At 49.8% G+C, this 21,440-nt stretch overlaps 6 protein-coding genes across 6 annotated transcripts; 4 read left to right on the top strand and 2 right to left on the bottom strand.

Annotated features, from left to right (window-relative positions):
• Positions 1-1,131: 1,131 nt before the first annotated feature.
• PENARI_c007G10733 (uncharacterized protein) lies at positions 1,132-2,745 on the top strand (the record flags this gene model as incomplete). The annotated part of the gene is made up of 5 exons (XM_022631184.1): positions 1,132-1,344; positions 1,401-1,460; positions 1,533-2,531; positions 2,595-2,677; positions 2,742-2,745. The coding sequence occupies 5 exons, from the start codon at positions 1,132-1,134 to the stop codon at positions 2,743-2,745; spliced, it is 1,359 nt and encodes a 452-aa protein (XP_022489235.1).
• Positions 2,746-3,572: 827 nt separating this feature from the next.
• PENARI_c007G00607 (ABC transporter ATP-binding protein) lies at positions 3,573-7,568 on the bottom strand (the record flags this gene model as incomplete). Its single annotated transcript, XM_022630702.1, has 2 exons — positions 3,573-6,574; positions 6,626-7,568. The coding sequence occupies 2 exons, from the start codon at positions 7,566-7,568 to the stop codon at positions 3,573-3,575; spliced, it is 3,945 nt and encodes a 1,314-aa protein (XP_022489289.1).
• A 953-nt stretch (positions 7,569-8,521) lies between these two features.
• On the bottom strand, positions 8,522-9,920 carry PENARI_c007G11972 (GNAT family N-acetyltransferase; the record flags this gene model as incomplete). Its single annotated transcript, XM_022631241.1, has 2 exons — positions 8,522-8,893; positions 8,961-9,920. 2 exons carry the CDS (start codon positions 9,918-9,920, stop codon positions 8,522-8,524), a joined length of 1,332 nt encoding a protein of 443 aa, XP_022489003.1.
• A 408-nt stretch (positions 9,921-10,328) lies between these two features.
• Positions 10,329-11,208, top strand: sidH (enoyl-CoA hydratase/isomerase family protein; the record flags this gene model as incomplete). The annotated part of the gene is made up of 2 exons (XM_022630752.1): positions 10,329-10,557; positions 10,619-11,208. The coding sequence occupies 2 exons, from the start codon at positions 10,329-10,331 to the stop codon at positions 11,206-11,208; spliced, it is 819 nt and encodes a 272-aa protein (XP_022489461.1).
• Positions 11,209-12,139: 931 nt separating this feature from the next.
• On the top strand, positions 12,140-14,047 carry PENARI_c007G08815 (uncharacterized protein; the record flags this gene model as incomplete). The annotated part of the gene is made up of 3 exons (XM_022631081.1): positions 12,140-12,381; positions 12,450-13,063; positions 13,116-14,047. 3 exons carry the CDS (start codon positions 12,140-12,142, stop codon positions 14,045-14,047), a joined length of 1,788 nt encoding a protein of 595 aa, XP_022489294.1.
• Positions 14,048-16,614: 2,567 nt separating this feature from the next.
• Positions 16,615-20,016, top strand: PENARI_c007G00426 (uncharacterized protein; the record flags this gene model as incomplete). The annotated part of the gene is made up of 3 exons (XM_022630693.1): positions 16,615-18,171; positions 18,225-19,793; positions 19,846-20,016. The coding sequence occupies 3 exons, from the start codon at positions 16,615-16,617 to the stop codon at positions 20,014-20,016; spliced, it is 3,297 nt and encodes a 1,098-aa protein (XP_022488999.1).
• Positions 20,017-21,440: the final 1,424 nt, after the last annotated feature.

Genomic DNA, 21,440 nt, shown 5'->3' with positions numbered 1-21,440 from the left:
GAGGAGGAGCTCAGTGCAATTACCCGACAGTCGTGGTCACCCCATAAGCACCAACATGACATCTTACGCGGGTCTCTCCTCGTTGTTATTCATTTACTTCGAAACAAGTACGTCCGGGGTGTTGAAGACAGACCTGATCCGTGGCTGGCAGCATACACAGGCCGTGATCAAGGAGGCTTTAAGGATTCACCCTTCTGTTGGCCTTCTTCTTGTGGGGAATTCCTTCCAAAACAGATTGTAGTCGGCATTATCCCAGGATGATCCGGAAGTTTCCCCAATCCCGAGCGATTTAAACTAAAGCGATAACTCGATGCATCGGAGGAAGAATTGAAGATATCGAACCAGTCGATCCTCGTATTCGTGCCGGGTTCTGCGCGTGTATTGGAAGACATATCGAGATGATAGCGCTAGCCACGCTTGTTCCTGAGAATACACGCCACTATGAGTTATCGGAGGACTACAAGGCTTAGTGCGCAATTTAGAGGCGAATCTACAACATCATAACATCATAATATCTTCTGTCAAGATTTGGTGTTATGAAGCTATTCTTGTGTATGTCAGCTCCTATGGGGTAGGAATCGGCCCCCGTGTAGATTTCCCCGTGTAGATTTCCCCGTGTAGATTTCCCCGTGTAGATTTCCCCATGAAGATTTCCCAATGAAGATTTCCCAATGAAAAGGCATCCACCCCCGGCCCAGGTATCGCTTCCCGCCAGTTGAATCGAAGAGACTGACGAGTGTGCTGTATTACGATCGGACGAAACAACTGGCCTCCGGCTGAGTACCCGCAGTTGAGCCCCGCGGAGTGTTCCGCGGAAGAAGCGAAAGAGCGAAAGTATGGGGTCTCCAGTATTCGATACCACAAGGAAGTTGGCGGCATTATTTGCTGCCCTAAAAGGACTCCAAGTACGTCACTGTATACTACATGAAGTCATTACCATCGTTCTCGATAACGTTTTCGCAAAAGCCCACCCACCTAAGCTAGCTCAATCTAGGATATCCAACTGCTATAATGAACAAATCTGACAGACTACTCAAGTCGACACTGGCCCGCTTAGCGAGCCTGCCAATCGAATGGTGGGCAGGGGCTGGTGTACTGTTTATTGTTCTGGGGCTATTTTATCGAGCCTACATGCACCCGCTGCGAAAGGTACCAGGGCCGCCGCTGGCAAGGGTTACGGAGCTATGGCGGACCAAGAAATATTTTCAAGGCAGGTGGCACGAAGATATTTTGCAGCTTCATCGGCAGTACGGTCCGGTTGTCAGAATCTCCCCGAACGAAGTCAGTATTGTGAGCCCAGACCTAGTCAAGACCGCCTATAGCCATAGCAAAGGAACTGTAAAGGTACGCCGAGCTCCTATTGAAGAAAGTAAGATGGATAAATCTAACAAGCGCTCTAGACGAAGTGGTATGATACTTGGTTGACCTTGGGAGGAGGGAAATCGAATGATTCTCCGTCGGTATGTACGGATCATCACAGTCGGGATTTTGTTGTTGCTTTTCACTTTCCTGGAAACTAACCAACGAGCTAGTTTTTTGGAGCAAGAGATCCAGCACAACATGGCTTTCTTCGAAAACGGGTGTCTGCGACATATAGTATGTCGGCTGTGGTGTCAATGGAGGGCAAAATCCAACCCGTCCTAGACACCATTTGGCAGCGATTCGATGGATTCGCTAAACTCGACCAGCCCATTAACCTGAGCATATGGGCATCGTATTTTACCTACGATGTTGTGGGCAATCTCTGTCTCAGCGAACCTCTTGGTTTTATCCGCGATGGATCTGACAAGAAAGGCTTCATCTCAGGTATCCATGGAGCCTTCTACTGGATTTCTAATCTCGGTTATCTTCCCTTGCAGAGCCTTTGGCTCTTGAGCCCTATAACAGACAAGGTTGCACGACTACTCCGACTGCGTCTTGCTGAGTATGCCCGTGCCTTCACGACCTTCTCTATTGACAAGATCATCCAGCGGATGAAGGCAGGTTCGAATAAGAGCGGTGACAGGGACATGCTCGATCACTTTTTGGAAATGAAGGGGCCTCGCGGAGAGCCAGCTCCTATTGGCGACATCCTTGCTGAGGTTGGCAATCTTCTCGCTGCAGGCGCAGACACGACTTCCGTCGCCATCAAGGCAGTGCTTGGTCCGCTCCTAAAGGATCCTGCTCGATATGAGCGTCTTAGGAGGGAGGTAGACGCGGTGTATAAAGCGAATAATAGCCCAGTGGACAGCAGGAGTCTATCATTCAACGTACTCAAGGATCTCCCCTTTCTCACTGCGTGTATAAAGGAAGGAGAGCGGCTACACCCTAGCATTATCTACCAGCTTCCGAGGGCCGCTCCGGCGGATGGGCTCAACATTGAGGGCTATTACATTCCTCCGTCTGCCACCATATCCATGAGCCCGCTTGCCCAGAACCGATGCCAGGAAATCTTTGGGAAGGATGCCGACGCGTGGAGACCGGAGCGGTGGATTCCCAACGAGGGAAATTCACTCGAGACGATCAAGGAGATGGATAAGCAGAACGCTACGGTTCGTCGTTCCATAATCTCGTCCTAGACCTCCTCACACAGTGCTGACAATGACCCGATATAGTTTGGCTATGGTTCTAGGACCTGTGTTGGTCGGAACCTCGCGACATTTGAGGTTTACAAATTTGTCGCCCAGCTCGTCGCTCGGTACGACGTAGAGCTACTCAACCACAGAAATCCCTGGACTGTTCGATCATCATGGTTCGCCGAGATAGACAACATGCATATTCGGTTAAAACACCGGGTTTGACCTTGATATCTTGCTTCCTAAGGGTGCAATTGATGCACAAGTGAGGAACATTCTCGCTTTTTCCTTTCTAGATAGTGAGGATATACCGCGCCGTGCAAATTATGATTATATCAATGAATAATAATGCTAGTCACTATGATGAGCGCCAATAGCTCTGAAGTCACTTGTAGGAGTCACGGGGTCCCTTAGTTTTGCCGTGAGGCTCGGTGCCACCCGTGATATATAAGTTACCTGGCTATTATTACTATAAACGGGCTACGATTGACTTCTCTCCTAGCCTGTTCTCGTCTTGACATTCTTTGAAGCGGGCGAAGTGGAGAGTTTTGACTTTGTCATCGACCGCTTCCTTGAAGCAGCGAAGCCGCTATCCGACAATGTCACCAGATGCAACACGACGCCAGAAGCAGTGGGCGCGTTGAACCAAATGCTGCTGGACAGTAGACCCAGGCGAGCGAAAGGTACTCAAGAAGAAATCAAGTACATACTGTAGGTAGTACTTTGGAAGGCGATAATTTGGATTGGTTCAGAATTTATCTGTTATTTTTACCCCTTGCTTCCTGGTAGACTTCACCTGAAATAGGTTATTTTACTGCAGTAGCTATTCTTCACGTCCATGCTGTTTTGCAGATTTATTAACATGTTTCTTCTTGGATAATCGAGGTGTAATGTGTAACTAAGGATTGTCCACATGCTAAAGACATACAATACTACTTCAACACAGCAACATAATCCGAGAAAGAAACAAATGGATATAATATTAAACAATAGCTAAAAATATGCAAATCTATAATTTTAAGTAGCAACCGTCTGGTGCATGACGTTGGCACGGTAACTATCCGACCTCTGCAACAATTCGTCATGCGAACCAGAGTCAGTGCAAACACCGCCATCAATTAAGAAGATCACATCTGCCTTTCGGATAGTGTGCAGGCGATGAGCAATGGCAATAACAGTGATACCCCGCGCAGCCTTCTCAAGACCATCCTGCAGAAGCTTCTCAGACTCAGCATCCAAAGCACTCGTCGACTCATCAAGAATCAACAACTTAGGCTTACGAACAAGCGCACGAGCAATGGACAGTCTCTGCTTCTGACCACCGGAGAATTGGTTACCATTAGGTCCACAGAGAGTCTGGTATCCCTCCGGCAGAGACATGATAACATCGTGGATGTTGGCAAGCTTGCAAGCATCTTGGATTTCTTCAAGGCTCACGTCGTGACCAGGTCGTGCTCCGAGACCGATGTTGAACTCGATGCTTCCCTCGAATAGGACGCTATCCTGAGGGACAAGGGAGACCCAGTCGCGGAAGGAGACATCAGTCGTCTTTGTCACGTCGACGCCGTCGATGAAGATGCCTCCGGATTCCGGCGTGTAGAGACGCTCAACTAGGGAAATGATGGTGGATTTACCGGCCCCACTGGGTCCGACCAGAGCGCAGAACTTGCCTGGGCGGATATCGACGTTCAGACCCTTCAGCACCTTCATATCTGGGCGAGCGGGGTATGAGAAGTGGACGTCGCGGAGCTGCACACTCGAGGCTGGGTTGCCGGTATCGTAGGTAGGCTTTTCTTCGACGGACTCAACATCGTTGAGGGTTCCGTTCATCTTGTCCTTGCCGATCTCGATGAGGCCAAGGATTCTGGCCATGGCAGACCGTGCGGCGGAAAGCTCGGGTGCCAGTGCGAACATCTGACTCCAGAGCAGGGCGCTGACGAGGAGGGAGAAGACCACGATCAGGAACTGGGTCTGGGTGTAGTTTCCGTTGATGATTTGCTTGGAACCCCACCAGTAGGCGAGGGCGTTTACGAGGTTACCAAGGAAGTAGGTCATTGCCTGCCATAGACTGGCTTGGATAGTAACCATGAGTGTCTCCTTGCGAGGTCCTTTCAGGGATCGCCGGTAAGTCTGCAGAGTGTCTTCTTCGAGGGAGAGAGATGCGATTGTCTTAATCGAGGTGACTGCTTCGACACCAATGTCGACTGACTTAGTGTAGGCGTTTTCGTGACGTTCCTCGAACTTGCCGAGGACCATAAGCTCCATCATGCCAGCACCAAGCAGAAGGGGAACCACGGCCAAACAGACCAAGGCAATTCTCCATGCGATGATGTGGGTGAGGATAATGGCAGCGATGAGATTGACCGTGATAGCGAATAGAGTACCGATGACAGAGCCACTCAGGCCAGCCAAGGCGTTACCATCTCTGGTAATGTAAGAAAGAAGGAGGGCAGGAGATCGGCCATTGGACTGGTGCCATTGGAGATCCTGTTCGAAAAGTGACCGGAAAGACAAGACTCGGACCTTGTAGACAATCTTCTCAGAAACGAAACCGAATCCTCCCCAACTGACGACGTTTGCGAAGAACTCAATCAGAGCGAGAACGAAAAACATGAGACCATAGAAGTTACCCCGGTTCATGATACTGGCCGCACTCTTGCAAGGATTTAGACTGCCAACGGTGTTACCGAAGATGACAGCTTCACCAGAGAAAGCTCCACCGACCATAGTGGCACCGAGAAGCGAGGCGAGGATGACAAGGAGATGGGGTCTCACAGCGGGTGCGTATCCTTTGCAAAGAGCCCACAGACTCTTTTTGGGAGTATCGGGCTCTTCCTCCTCATCCTCTGCTGATTCAGGGGCTGGCTGCTCAGTGGTAGAGACTTGCACATCCTTAGCGGGTTCAGTATCATTTGAAACACTACCCTTCTCGTTGTCAACCTCGGTGATAGAGGTATCATCAGATTTGCTGACAGTTTCAACGCTGACAGTGGATTCGGTCTTGTTGGGGGCAGACCCGAGAGTCTGCAGCTTGACGAGATCAGAGTATGGACCATTCTGGGCCATCAATTCAGAGTGACTTCCTTCCTCGAGAATATCTCCCTTGTGCATGCAGACAATCTTGTCGGCACCGGTGATGGTAGACAAACGGTGAGCGATGGTGATGACCGTTCGGCCAGTCGAGATGTTGTTGATAGCCCGCTGGATGCGCTGTTCGCTTCTAGAATCCAAAGCAGCAGTGGCTTCGTCCAGTATGAGAACTGCCGGATCCTTGACAAGAGCTCTGGCAAGAGAGACACGCTGCTTCTGGCCACCACTGATCAGACGTCCGCTGGAGCCAACAAGAGTGCCATATCCGTATTGCAGGGCCTCAATGAAGCCATCCGCATCTGCGAGCTGAGCAGCCTTTCGGACCAACGCAACAATCTCGACGACTTCAGCACCCCGCTTCTCAGCAGCTGTGGTCAGGTCTGAGCCTTCTCTGATTTCGCTAGCGACATCCGAAAGGTCGGTACTGAGGAGGGTAGTCTTCAGGTGTGCGTGGGCCGGGTTGCTCGAGTTCATCAAACCGTGGGCAATGTTCTCCAAAAGGGACCGATCGAGCAGGGAAGGCTCTTGCTGGACCAGACTGAGGAATCCTCTCAAATCACGGGTGTTGAGATCGCGAAGGTTATGACCGTCGAAAGTGATCTCTCCCCCGGTAACGTCGTATAACCGGTTAACCAGACCAGCGATGGTTGACTTTCCACTTCCGGAAAGACCAACAATGGCAGTGTGCTTCTTGGGAGCAATGGAGAGACTGATCTTGTTAAGAACAGTAATTTCTGGCCGAGAAGGATATATGAATGAAACATCCTTGAACTCGAATCCGCCCTCGGCGTGCGAGAGGCGAATGCCAGCATCACCAGATCCATCAATCAGAGGCTTGCGGTCAATGTCGCCACGCAGCTTCTGGTACGATGCCACAGCCTGAGTGAACAGATGAATGAATGGAGCAACTTGACTCAGGAGCAAAGTAGCTGAGGGTTTAGTCAGTATAAATTCCGTTGTAAGATTTCTGCCAAACTAACCTTCCACTAAGACAAAGATAACAGTGAAGATAGATCCAACAGTTTTACCCGCTGAGTCTGCGCCCAGTGACTCGGCAATCTGCTTACTTCCCTGCCAGAAGGCCAGACCGTTCGCACCATAGGCAATGAAGTATAGGAAACCAGCCTGAATACCAGTGGCAGCAGCCTTTTTTAAGCCCTCGGTTTCTGACTGCTTCAAAGCTTTGGAAAACTTCTGCTCCAGACGGCCGTTGGCACCGAAAGCCTGCACCACAACAATATTGGAAAGCGCCTCGGAAGCAATCGATGCGGCGGAAGCAGCGTAGTCGGACATGCGCCCGGTGTATTTCTCAATATAATGACTTCCAACAAAGGACATCAGGAAATAAGCCGGAACCAAGGAAATGAGCATCGCAGCCAGAATATAATCCTTGATGAAGGCGACAATGTACGCCGTGATGAAGAAGGAGAAACTAGAAAGGCAGATTCCAACTTTTTCGGCTGTACCGGAACGGATCGTCTGGATATCGGTGTTGAGACGAGAAGCGACCTCTCCAGCAGGCAAGTTATCGAAGAAAGACGGTTCCTGTCTGAGCAAGTTCTGAAGATATCTTTCACGCAGCCTCTGCGCAAGGCGCGCACCAGTCATGGTCCAGCATAGCAGGTGCATATAAATCAAAACGAATTGCGCAATGGCGAGATACACGATCAACAATATTTTACTGTTGATATCGGATTGAGAGCTGGAGTCGGAGCTGGAGGACGCGGTTCCGTCGGATTGACTGCACGTAACATCGTTGAAATCGTCGAGCAGTTGACCGAAGACAATGCCAATAATTGGAAATGGAACACCTGCTGCAATCGCGGACAATATACCAAGCAAAAGTGTCCCCAGCTCGGCTCGTGAGGGGTTGCCAGCCAGGAGCAGCTTGGGGTAACCAGAGAGTTGCCCGAAGAGCTTCATTGTGACTCGATTTGGGTGCCGGCTTGCAACACCTGTATAACTGTCGGTTCGAGTGTTGGGGAAGCGAAGTTCTCCGAAGCAACTAATTTATTGCTTGGCTTGACAGAGTCTGGAAAAAGTCGCATCCACCCGTTAGCGTCTTTCCATCCAGTAAAGCAATCTGGGTCACACGAGCTCCAAAGAAATACGCCAAGTGAAGGCGAGAATCGAAGGGGGTCCGGATGTTTAACATCCGGCTACTGAGTTTTGTTTTTTTTTGCCCTTTCAGCCGATATCGGTTTTAACACTTCTGAAGAAATGCAGAAATTCGAGAAATTCAATGTTACAGGAGTTATCAGATCGTGGGGCTGTCGTACCATGGGTCACTCTCGGGCTGTACATACCAGTTCGTACGGACGCGTACTGACGTATTGTATGTTTATTTCGAGGTACCCATACATACTCAATTTATGTCGTATGATGTTTTAGAATGTGCCAATTGAATGAACCCAATGATCCACCGTGTCCTAATCCTTTTTACTCGAAGTGGACAAGAAGTCATCATTGAAGAGATCTTTCATTCTGGGTTTCCCAGCACACAAATCTGTAAAACCCTCCACTCCTGTATGGCTATTTCCCTACATATTGCGTACAAAAGTCGAAGATACATTACACATACCTCGCCCGTGTGAGTGGGCCCTCGAGCTCCGTAAATTTACCGTGTAATCTAAAAAGATTCTTTTTAACTTATCTGATCAATCAGATTGGAACAACAGAACCAAAGTGGATTCTCTAATTACCGCAGAGAACTCCCTGGAAGAAAGCTGCGGATGGTCAAAGAGCTACAGTGTTACCCACTTGTCTTGGACGTGGAGAAGCAAAAAAAAGAAAAGAAAAGAAAAGAAAAAAAGAAAATTCAAGAAAAAGGCCGTGAATTTTGTACATTAAAGATCAAACAAGAAGGTCAAGAATTATTACAGCTTGGCATTCCACGCGGCACGATCAGCGGACTCCAAAGGCCGTTCACGCCCATCCCAGAACAGCGGACACAACTGGAACCACTTCTCTCGGCTACAAATCGAGTGGACCGATCTCTTATGTCCGAGGTCGACGTACTTGCCGATGGTGAGACCCTGGGAATTCTCATACGACAGAATAATGGCACCGGTGGCCTTGGGCTCACCGACCACATTGGCTGTGCGTGGGTCGTCCAGGAAGCAGTAGTGGATGCAGCTGGAGTACCAGGCATTCACGCGATGGGCGCCTCGGAAGCTTGCATCGCCGACGAGAGAGTGACGTCCGCGATCATAGTCTCCGGCGTCGTAGTGGGCGCCGTAGTGGTCCTCCTGTGGGTATATTGTAAGCATCATAGATGTTGAATGAGATCGCGACCAGGTTGGAATGTTAATATACCTTTGACCAGTACAACTCGTAGTAAGAGAAGCGGGAGTCGTTGAAACGGCCAAATAAGCACAAAACATGGGGATCAAAGTGCAGTTTGCGCAGATACTCGGTATGCTGTTCGATGGTTCCGGTCTCGTTCCAGCCTGCTGCAACGCGTGGGTCGTTTTGCCATGTGTTGAAAAGCTTCACATGCTGCGCATCTTGCCAATCGACCACCTCGAGCGAGAAGTGCTCGTTGATCTCTGGGATATAGCGACTGTAGGCAATTGAGCCCGGATGAGGCTTGGGACGACGTGTCGGGTGACGAGTATAGACCGGCTCCTCGGGGAACTTATTTGTTATTTGGTAGTTTTCCGGCATGACTGGATACTGATCAAGCGAGCTCCGCATAGGTCCATCTGTGCCATCTCCTACCACCCAGATGGGGCGAGGGCCCATTGGTGAAGCAGCACCTTGCCAGAAGGCGCTTCGTAGAACCAACAGTTGGTCGAATTGGAGGGCCTTGTTCTCTCTGTCGCGAAGATTTTTGGGGTGTTGGATCGCCAGGCCAGTGGAAAGAAGCTCATTGCAAATCACGTCCTGCCCTGTGCCAGCCAAGTCAAGTCTGAAGTACTCGATTGTCGAGTGAGCGAGGTAGATAGCGTGAATAACGTTCCAGATCTGGGCGAGAGAAGGCGCGCTCCCCGTCCATTGGAAAACAGTTTGCGGGCTGCGTCGCGCGCGACCCCAAGGTGTGTTATCTGAAATTGGAGGCTGTTCAGCCTTGGGAATGAATGTCAAGTCGTGCCATGAGAGCTCATCTGAATGTAACGATTCTGGCAACGATCGTCCCGCGGTGGGCTGCTCATCAAGTGTCAAGGAGTGCTTAGTCGGCGACGATCCGGCCGACTGCACCCGATATGAGGTCAAATATGGGTGTGGAAGCTTCACCAAAGGGTATTGCTGGACAGCGGCAGAATTGGAGCCCATTGTCGCAGTCCTTGGGCAATTGATCCCGAGCTTGACAGAAATTGGACAAGTGGGAGTGAGAAAAATGTGGAAGGGAGCTAGATAGCAATGAGATTATATGTATGCAGGGACCTTGAACAACCGAGGATGATCAAGAAAGGATATGGAAACCGAAGCCGAGCGTTTTTCTTTTGTCAGATCCTAAAGAAGTAATTTGGTTTCGGACGATCTAGGCAACACGATATATGATATATGGGAATTTGTTTCAATTTTTTTTTATCTGTACCAGTCGTGGTACGCGGGTTCCGAGGTTCCGGGCTGTAAGCTTCCACCCAATGCGCTAAGTACAGTAGCCAATGTCACGTCCGAAGCATAAAAGACATCGGGTAGCCTTAGTTGCATTGGTCTATTCTCTCCACATTTTTCATCATGTCTTTACGATCAAGGCCATCAAACTACAAGAATTTTGATGTTTCATTCCCGCATGAACGCGTACTCCAGGTCACAATCAACCGACCAGACAAGTTAAATTGCATCGATAACGCTACAAGTCGGGCGATCGCAGAGATCTGGGAGCTATTTGACAAAGATGAAACTCTATGGGTAGCTATCATCACAGGCAATGGCAGAGCCTTCTGTACCGGAGCCGATCTAGGAGGTGGGTTCGCCTTTTTCTGCTCTTATCACTCCAATTGACAAAACTAACTCAATACGAGCAGAATGGAACGCAATGAACAAGGCCGGAGTGGTAAATAACATGTCTGCACCCGGTCTTGCAGGGCTGCCTCGCAGGAGTGGCAAGAAGCCGATCATCGCTGCAGTGAATGGCATCTGTATGGGCGGAGGCTTCGAGATGATAGCCAATTGCGACCTCATTGTGGCTGCCTCCTCCGCTATCTTCTCTCTTCCGGAGGTCAAGCGAGGTATTGTGCCTGTGGCCGGCTGCTTGCCGCGATTGGCCCGCACCATCGGCCTTCAACGCACGATGGACCTCGTGCTTACCGGCAGGAATGTGAGCGCCACCACTCTCCACGAATGGGGCCTTGTCAGTCGAGTGGTGGACTCGCCTGTGGATGTTGTCCATGCGGCGCTCGACATTGCGGAGGTCATGTGTAAAAACAGCCCGGATGCGCTAATTGTTGGTCGCATGGGTGTTCGCATGAGCTGGGAAGCTGGCAGTGTGGAGGATACTGTCTCAAATCTGGCGGATGAGTGGTATCCTCGGCTGGTAGGTGGTCCCAACTTCGCCGAAGGGATCCAGGCATTTGTGGAGAAACGGTCTCCGGGCTGGCGGAACTCGAAGCTGTGAGAGTAAAAAAAGAAAAAGAAAAAGAAAACATATTTTAATTTAATCAGATTACCGAGTGTGGACTAGTATCGGAGGATTGAAGAGTGGGGGCGACTTATCTGATCCATGCGTATTTGGTATTTGGTATCTGATACCTGTTGTATTTGATACTTGCTATGTAGTGTAGTTATTGAAATGTGCTATGACACACTATTATTACTACCGCACATCGACTTGTACTTTTTGACCGTGACTTCCACTCCGACTCACTCATACTTGGGCATACCTATGGAGGTCCCTGAATTCCTCCATGGCACATCGATACACTAGATACTCGTATCGGGTGAACTCGTTCGTATCGCGAGTTAGGGCTCTAGCGTCGGGTTCCGTGTCCCACACATGGTGGTTCAATTTCAGCACTGGGCTTGTTTGGTCATTCGTGGCTCTTGACGCGGTGGTAGAGAGAATCCCATTCGGTAATATATGCCAAGTCTTGCCAAGGCGGTCCACTGCTTAATTCCCTGAACAGGAAGACTCCACGAGCATCGCGAAGCTCGGTGGACGTAACCCCGGCTAGCATTGCCTTCGCTTGGTTGGAACCTAGAAATCATTGCATCTGATTAGATTTTGCCCTCGGATTGTCCGAATGTGGCCGAACGTGGCTGTCTAGGCCTTCTATGGGCTGACCAAGGACTTGGCGCAATGACCCGGAACTTTTTTTAATATCGTCGCCCTCCAGCAAATGACACGTTGAGACACTGCCAAGGCTTTACATTTTGGTTCAAATATCACGGTGTGGCGTGCATTAGTTTTCCACCAAGTTGCCGACGAGGTGGACATCAAGCGCCGGATCTAATGCGCTAACAATAACAGGATCTCTATAAGGGCAGTGGATTCCTGGCTTTTTTGAGCTGTTTGAGTTCTTTCAAGGCTTTTCCTCACCCATATCAACATGGGTTTCGCCAGGTTCCGATCTACCTTCCGGAGGTCTTCGACCCAGGAGACTGTCACCCCAATGACTGTGAACGCAGACGAGGAAACCAAGAGAGATCTTGCTACCGATACTGTCGTTCCAGCCAATGCCAGTGATGAAAACCCGGAGGCTCCCACCGAAGACACCCAGCGTGGTGTTCGCGATGTCGAAGCCATCACTTTGAGCTGGTCGAAGACCATGCTGATTGCGGTCTTTGTCAAGTGAGTTTGATTATGAGAAATGAACGGCATCAGCAATCCGATAGTGGACTAACAGGATTTTTTAATAGCATCTGGTTCCTCTACTTCGTCAATGCAATGCAATCCTCGATTAATTACAGCTTGATGTCCTACGTCACCAGTGACTTCGAAAGCCACTCGCTGCTGAACGTCATTTACATTGTTGCAGACGCCATGACAGCCGCAGTGTACATCCCCACTGCCAAGGTCATGGACGTCTGGGGCCGTGCTGAAGGATATCTGTGCATGACCGTTTTCGCGACTCTCGGTCTGATTATCATGGCTGCATGCCACAACCTTCCTACGTTCTGCGCCGCGTACGTCTTCTACAGCATCGGTTTTGGAGGCATGACATACTGTGTTGATGTGATCACGGCTGATATCTCCACGTTGAAAAACCGAGCTTTGGCATTCGCCTTCACCTCCTCTCCATACATTATCACTGCCTTTGCCGGCCCGAAGGCAGCTGAAAGCTTCTATGAAAAGATCAGCTGGCGGTGGGGTTTTGGTTGCTTTGCCATCATCTTTCCCATCGTGGCTGCTCCTCTCTTCTTCATTTTAAAGGTTAACCTCCGCAAGGCCAAGATTGATGGTCTCTTGCACAATGAACCTACCGGCCGGACCGTGCTCCAGAGCATCTGGCATTACACCAAGGAGTTCGATGGTAAGTTTCTTCATACAAACCTTAAAAGTTACAAAGAACTAATTTCAAATAGCGTTTGGTGTTATCGTCTTCTCAGTCGGCCTCACGGTCTTCCTCCTTCCATTTACCATCGCTGCTAGCGCTCCCAATGGCTGGGGATCTGGCTATATTATTGCCATGATTGTAGTTGGATTTGTTATGCTTATTGTCTTCTTGGTGTGGGAGATCGTTTTTGCACCTACTCCGATGTTCGACTTCAGTCTACTGACAGATCGGACTGTCATTGGCGCATGTTTGCTTGACGCGACATACCAACTCTCCTACTACTGCTGGAACAATTATTATACTTCCTTCTTGCAGGCAGTGAATGATCTTTCTATCTCCGAGGCCGGATACGTCAGCAACACCTTTGACGTTGTCTCCGGTTTTCTTCTGCTCGGAGTCGGTTTCATCATTCGCAGGACTGGTCGTTTCAAGTGGCTTCTCTACATTGCCGTTCCTCTCTACATCTTTGCTCAAGGTCTCATGATCTATTTCCGCCGCCCCAACCAGTCAGTCGGTTATCTTGTTATGTGCCAGATCTTTATTTCTATTGGCGGATCCGTCTTCATTATTGTTGAGCAGCTCTCTATCTTGGCCGCGGTTGACCATCAGCACGTTGCTACTGTACTTGCCCTGTTGAACGTTGTTGGGACTGTCGGTGATGCCGCTGGTTCCACTATCTGTGGTGCCATCTGGACCAACACCTTCTACAAAGCTTTGCAAACCAGGCTCCCGGATTCTGCCATGGAAAACATCGATCTGATCTACGAAGACCTTCCAACCCAACTCAGCTACCCCGTCGGATCTCCAACCAGACTGGCAATTCAGTCCGCCTATGGTTATTCTCAGACAAGAATGCTTGCAGCTGGAACTGGGTTGATGGGTCTTTGCATTTTCTGGACCCTGATGATCAGAAACATTGACCTGAACAAGGTCAAGCAGACTAAGGGTGTTGTGTTCTAAGGTGCTAGAACTTGCCTTCAGGGATTCTCCTTTGATAAGACGGAAGTTGATTGATATTCTCCTCATTTCTCGCCAATTGTTTTAGTGGTTGTTTAAAATTTGATCAACGGCCTGGAAGCCGTTATCAAATATACAGTTGTGCTTTTTATCATATTATTTAATGCTTTATATATGTATAACGATCTGAATGCAGAATGTTATAACCTTTCTCTACTCAATTCCCCTTTCATCTAAAAATTTTAAAAGGTAAAAAAGACTTCCTTCCTCGATTCTAATAGCCACTATTGAGCCGCACTCAAAGCTTCCGTGGACATGCTGTGTGACACGCCAACTCAGTCCGGCCCTGATAATGCCAAGTCCCTAAATCCTACGAGACGCGACAGCCCTCCGCTCTGTAATGTGCCAAGACTCGCATTCGTAGCCCACGCCGGAATTTCCCTGGCCTATAACCCACTAGGAATAATTATTAACAATCGGCACCCAAAACTGTGAAATGGTACTACAATACTCCTCCCATTAAGTTACACAAACATACCACTAGTATGTAATGTACAGGATCCAGATACAGTCTCCACGCACTAAACGGGACAAGTATAGACCTCAGTAGATACCTACCTTTGTAGGATACAAAGTCCGGTGTCTTTCAATTAAATCCATGTGTAAGCAGAACTCCGGCCTCCGGCCTCCGACCAACTCCACTACACAGTGGAACCAGGGACCAAAAGGATCAGATAACTTTTTTTCCTCCTGTTTGCGCATCTTCTCGTTTGCTTGGCATCCAAGACAATCGGGCTTTCTTTCGGGTCGAACCGCCTGCCTGCCTGCCTTGCCACGCGTGGTTGACAGGGCTGATTCACAGCTTATTTTTGTTAGTAAATGGCCAAGCATATCAGCCAGCTTTGACCGGATCGCCTTGGAACATACCATCTATTGAAAGGTCGGCCGAGCTGTCTCATCCATTCCGTGGGAACTTGCATTGATAAATGCCTGCTAAAAGGGTTCATGTAGTCAGTAGTACAATTGCTCCGGAAACGATTTGAATAGCATCGTGTTGGCCAATTTCGCTAGATCATCTGATTAGATTGGGCTAGTACGGTTGTCTACCGTGGCGCTATTATCTGATCCGGTATCTTTCAATTTCCGTGTCTCGGATTGCTTAAACTAATGTACGGGGTACTGTCGGCCCGTTTGTTTCTACAATTCCCGGTTTATTGTCTCATCTACTTAATTAATGAGAATATTTCCGGTTCGATTATTGCGTAATATAGACTATATGCCAGGTTCTTTAAAGAGCCTGCTTCTGCTTAACAGAATGGACAAACCTTGTTCCTTGTTTAACTATATTAAATTGGTATCTAAGATATGGTGCCAGATATTGATGGGCAGATATTGATGCACGTCTGATGTGATTCCCCTTGAGGAACATCTTCTGCGATCATCGCCGTGGAATTCAGGGAAGATTTGCGTATTTAAAGTTACACTTATGTATGTCCCGCTAATCATTTCCTGAACGTGGGAGCAATCCGAACCTTGTAGAAGCTGGGCAATGTTCTCCAGGGTTTTCCTAACGTTACAGAATCGGGCATTTGGCAGCCTGAGGCTTAAGGCGTAGAGTCTGTCATGTTTGCTTCCTAGATCATTCACCCACACGCCAAGTCACGTGCCAACCGAGCCCTGAAAACAATACCTCCCCAAGTCAACGATTATGAGCCGTTTCCACACCCGCCACGGCCGCTATATGAGGTTTATAGCACTTAAAAATACATGAGGTTTGATTCTGCTTTTAATGAATATAATGTAGCTTTTTTAAACTCAGTCGGGCCTCTAAGGAGCTTTCTACGGCAAATAGAAAATAGAAGGATAGTCAAGGCAGGAAGCACATCCCAAGTATTCACGTCCAGGTAAGCGCCGGCGAGGTCCTTATGCTTCAAGTGAAAAATTTCTCCAAGATCTCTCCAATCTCCACCAATTCCGACCCTCCTTTTCTTCCCAACTCCTCTTCTTCCGACCTCTCGCCGTTTCTACATTCATCCATCACACCATCTGTGTATCCGGTCGTCATCTACCCATCAGGTCCGTCTGGTGATTCTACTCATTGATTTCTTTGATTGTCTGCCTCTGCGTGAGTATTCCGTCATTCATCCGAAGAAAATACAGCCCAGAGACACTGACATTGATGCGGCCCATCTCTAGGTGAAGTACCATCACTCCTCGTTGGCCATCCCCCGTTGTCCATCGCACGAGGATTGTTCAGCCTACAACATTCGAAAGACCCTTTCTCATGAGCCTAACAAGCTGATCGAGATCGGGAATTCACGAATCATCTCACCTTCTTTGCCCATCAGAGAAAAAGGTGCATACCCTCTTCTACATTGGCTTCAGGGCAGGGTTGGTCGTGACCATTTATTGAGGTAAGTAACTTCCAGTCTAGGGACGTTATGACATAGGGTCAAGGCTTATCTCGTTCCCATCCATTAAGCGCGAAACCCGAACCCCGAAATCGCAACCTCGAAACCCTAAGACATACATTTCATCCAATCTCTTTTGGTACATACAAGTTACTTGAGATGTCTCCAGCGGATGTTTGCCAATCTTCGGCGGAAGAGCAAGGTGACCATGAGATGCCCAACGTCCTCAATGCGGACACAGCCTCAAACGTTGTTGAGCTTGTTCCTCGAGAAGTTACCTCTGCTGCTGCCAGCCACCGCCAGCTCCCCCAATTCACCACAATAATCGACACGGCCAGGAACAGCGAGTGCCACCTGACGCAGCAAGACGATGTTTGCACTTGCCCCGGGTGTCGACGCGCTTTAACCCTACCCACCAACATTCATCCTCTTCCCACCCACACTCAGTCTTTTGCGACTCCTCTGCCTCTTGAGACTCCTTTGCCTTCTGAGACGCTTTTGCCACTTGAGACCCCTCTGCCTCTTAGGACTCCTCTCTCCATTGACGCTCCTCTTCTCGTCCACACTCCGCTGTCTACCCACTACCCTTTGTCTACCCACACTCCTCTGCCTCTTGAGACTCTTGTGCCTTCTGAGACCCTTTTGCCACTTGAGACCTCTCTGCCTCTTAGGACTCCTCTCCCCATCGACACTCCTCTTCTCGCCCACACTCCACTGCCTACCCACAACCCTCTGTCTACCCACACTCCTCTGGCTCTTGAGACATCTCGGCCTGTTGAGACCCCTCTGCCTGTTGATACCCCTCTGCCTGTTGAGACCCCTATGCCTCTTGAGACTCAACCGCCCCCTTACAACACATCTTCAGAACCCGATGAGATCTTCTGCAACGCAGAGCATCACATCAGCAGAGTCAGCCACAGCCAGACGTCTGCCATCCAGGCGCTTGTGAGTCCCATCGGAGTCTCATCTCAGCCTCTGATCAGCTCCCCCTTGACTGCACCGGTCGAGACTCCATCTCAGCCACTGCCTGTGCTGGCGAGAGACTTTTCATCCCACCCCGCCGCAAGCTCTTCCTCGCAGCCTTTGACTGCCCCACCTGGATACTCAGTTTCTGATCCTTCGGCCCCTGCCGAACTGTCTTTCTCTTACCGTTTTGTCTCATCAACCGAAACCTCTACTGTGCCTGATCTGACTCCAGCCAAAGACGATCAACCTCCTAGCAGAACCACAGTTGACCCCAAAATCGGACTTACAAATCTTGCAAAACTGCAGATAGCACTGCATATGAGGTTCATAAGGACAATTACGAACACTGCTTTTATGCCAGCCGACCTGTCCGCAATCATGATGCCTGACTCCGAATCCGAACAATTGGACATGTATTACTCCTTAGTCGAGCAAGTCGTCGCTCTCGAAATCGAGATTGGCTTACCTGAAGCAACCCCCTTCTCTGAAAATCAACATTCTGTGACCAAATTGCCTGCGCTCACCCGCCTCAATTTCTATCTCAAACAGTTGGCTGAGCCAATGATTTGCGATGTTCCCTTTGCCTGCGACTTCCATAAAGGCCCTCACCCCGATTTAATCACAGAGGACACTCTGTACCATCTGGAAAAATACCGTCTCTGGCTCAAGAACGCCAAGGATGGTTTGAATTTCAGGATAAAGGGTTTACGCGACGACTTGACAGAACAATTCAAGAAGGCACGAGACGATGTAAGTTATAATTTACCTTGCCCTATTTAAGGCTTTTTTGCTAACTTGAGAAGCCAAACGACGATGCTGTCTCCGATTGCAGCTCCGAAATCATCGAAAGCCTCCTCGCCAAATATGACAATGGCGAAGCGGTCACAGCAAATCTCCCAGGCAGCGAGCTTGTGCAGTTACCCCAAAAGAAGAAGAAGCGAAACAAGGGTATTCGCAAGCGGAAGGGCGCGAACAAGGGCAACCAGCAAAACACCGCTGGTCTAGAGACCTCCTTGGATGTTGCTTCGACGATAGAATCCCAGGACAACGGTCCTCAGAAGGAAGAGCAGCCGCACGATACTACGACTCTGGGTACTCAACAGCAGTCCCAGTCAGAGCTTGACGCAGCTTCTCCTTGTGACCTTGCTACTGAGAAGTCCCCCGATGCGTTCTTGACTGCGGAGCCCAAAGAGAAGGCCCCGAAGAAGAAGAAGAAGAAGAAGAAGGGCGGCAAGAAGCACCAGAGACACGGCCAGACGGATGATTTGTTGCCCCCAGGTGCTCAAGAATCACCTCAATTGCAGCCAGGCACAGCTGCGGCAACCGAAGCAACTTTTCAAGAGCCTTCGATGCAAACTACCCAAAGCACGGACAACATTGAGACACCTCAGGTCCTGCTGGACTCGGGTTCTTCGACCGAGACAATTTGTCAGGAGCCTTCGCTGCAGGACACCGAGATTGACGAAGCTCCTGCGGCACCCAAGCGAGTCCGTACTCGCAAGTACAACAAGAGGGGCAAGCAGGGCAAGGCCAAGCCTGCTAAGAAGCAAGGTGGCCGGCGCATTACTCTAGGGTCAGATGCTCTCCATTCATCTGAACCGGAAACTGATCCAATTGCTGCCGGCACCGAGCATCTGGGCAAGGCAGCGTCGGATGCCGCAATGGCCGAAGTCATTGAAGAAGAGAGTGTGCCATCCATTCCAGAGACACCAATCTCCGAGTCCGACCTCGAGGGGCCCGTCGCAATGCCGATGCCTGACAATTCCCAGGGAGCGATCCCTGGTCCTCTGTCTCTTTCTGGCGAGACCAGCGTCCGCCATGACCAACATCTAGGGTTTGCTGTCCCTGCAATCAGCTACGCGGAGGCGCTAGCTACGCCTGTTAGCTCCGACACCAGGGCCATGGCCCCAGGCTCATCTGAGCCATCCACGGCTGCTGTCACCCTCTCCCAAGAGGTCCCCATCGACACCTCCACTCCCTCTTTCGTTGGCTGCTCCACCCAACGGAAGAGGAACCGCCATAGCAAGTTGCACGAGAAGGTGCGTCGCGCGAAGCAGAGCCAGAAGAAGAAAGACGGCAAGCTCGAACGCGCGTCGGAGTCCTCAATTTCCACCGGCAACATCGAAAAGACGACCGGCGCCGAGGACCCGACCCCTTCTCCTCCAACTTCTCCAATCCCCACTCCTCCCCCCCAGCTCGCGGCCTTGTCCACCGTCGAGTCTGGCGACGCAAACCTCGACGAGACGACAGACGCCCGGGAAATTGAAGGTGAGACCGCACCCTGGTCTCCCTTCATGAACCCGTGGGCCCGGCCGGACACCGCGGCCGGCCGTCTGCCTGATGCCCAGTACCACCGGTCTGGGTGTCAGATTGTCTCGTCGGGGGGAGCGGTCACCCGGGAGGGGCGCCTGACCGAGCCTGAAGGCTCGTGTCGCGCGCGGGGATTCAGCATGTGCGGTTTCTACCGTGCATGCTGCTACCACCGGCAACGGGATCTGTGCGGTTGTCCGCCACACAGATCCTGTTGCTGCCTTCATCACGCAGGAGACTGCTGTCACTGCCTTGGCCCAGAAGCGGCCTCGGCCGAGCTCTTGAGTGAGCACCCTGACGGGGTGCTCACTCGCCCCTGGGTCCCCCGTCAGGGGTCCCCGGGCAGTGACACTGTCCCCTCGCGTCCGAGGGCGCTTACTGGCTAAATTAGCTGGTAGGTGGTGGTAGGGAGATGCTGTGGTGGTGGGAGTGGAGGCCGATGGGGCCTCTTTTCTTTATTCAGAACTATTTTTGTCTGTGTGTGCTGTCAGTCCCCGGTCACCCCCCGCTTGACTCCCATCTGAGTGGCGAGGTGACTGGGGACTGACTTGATGTATGATTAGAAACCCAAAAAGAAATCAAAAGAAAATTTACAAAAAAATGAGTCCAATGTAAAGCCTAAATGTAGGGAAGTTAAGCAATTATGAGTGTATAGTTGAAGGGAAGAAGCCTCATTGAATAAGAGGTAATACTTACCAAACCAACTGACAAAAGAAAGCTGTAAACTGCTATTTGAGTGAGTCTGCATAAATACATACCAAGCTGTATACTGGCGCATTGTAAAAGCTTGTCTGTATAACCAAGAAAGGAGATCATACCTCCAAAGTTGAACCAAACGCCGGGGGTTGGTATGAAAGGCTTTTCCAACATGGAAGAAAATTGAACGACATGACAACAAACCGACTCACATGAAAGCAAGCTTTAGTAACAAGAAGATGTATAGATTGACCAGCGTAATACTGTAGAAAATAGTTGACGAACCGTTACCAAGCGACTATGTGCGCGAATTGCAAGAACCCACACTTAAAAGAAAAGATGTTATAACATTTTTTAGACGACGTCCAAGTCGATTGTAGGTACCTCCGTTACGCCGCACCAGCAAATTATTAGGGCGCCGAACCCCAACAATAACGAACCCCGAATAGCCCCGAAACCCAAGGAGCACCCGCACCAAGAGTTCACACCGCTCCGGCTAAACACGGCCCCGGGGAGTATTTCTACCAATACCGATCTGGCCCCCGGGGTAATTACCCCGGATGTTCTTCCTATTACCGTTGTCCTTATTGGACTACACAGGGGTACACGGGGCTGGCTTTATTGATCATGCATGTTGGGAATATCTTAAGTTCATAGTCGAATACTCGGACTTGATTGCTTGATTATTGATTGCTTGGCTCGCTAGCCTCAAGCTCAAGACTCTATTACGCATGAACGATCGATACTTTCCTTTCCTATTTTCGTATTTCTTTCCTTCCTTGGCTTTGAGGTCTTTTCGGGATTGAATTCCTGTCTCGAAGTTTCTCTCCTCATAGGCTTTGCCTTGCTCCAGACACAGCATCTGTTCCAACCTATCGGATATAGCCTTAAGTCAACCAGAGAGCAACATGCTAAGATACACCTAAATCTACAATTTAATACATAAAGCAAGCATGGTATTCATGAAATCATAAATTTTCCTGGTATCTATAGCAACAAAAACAAATACACTG

This window comes from Penicillium arizonense, assembly GCF_001773325.1.
Source record: "Penicillium arizonense strain CBS 141311 chromosome Unknown PENARI_contig007, whole genome shotgun sequence".
Classification (NCBI taxonomy): domain Eukaryota; kingdom Fungi; phylum Ascomycota; class Eurotiomycetes; order Eurotiales; family Aspergillaceae; genus Penicillium; species Penicillium arizonense.
This window is presented reverse-complemented; position numbering and strand designations above follow the sequence as displayed.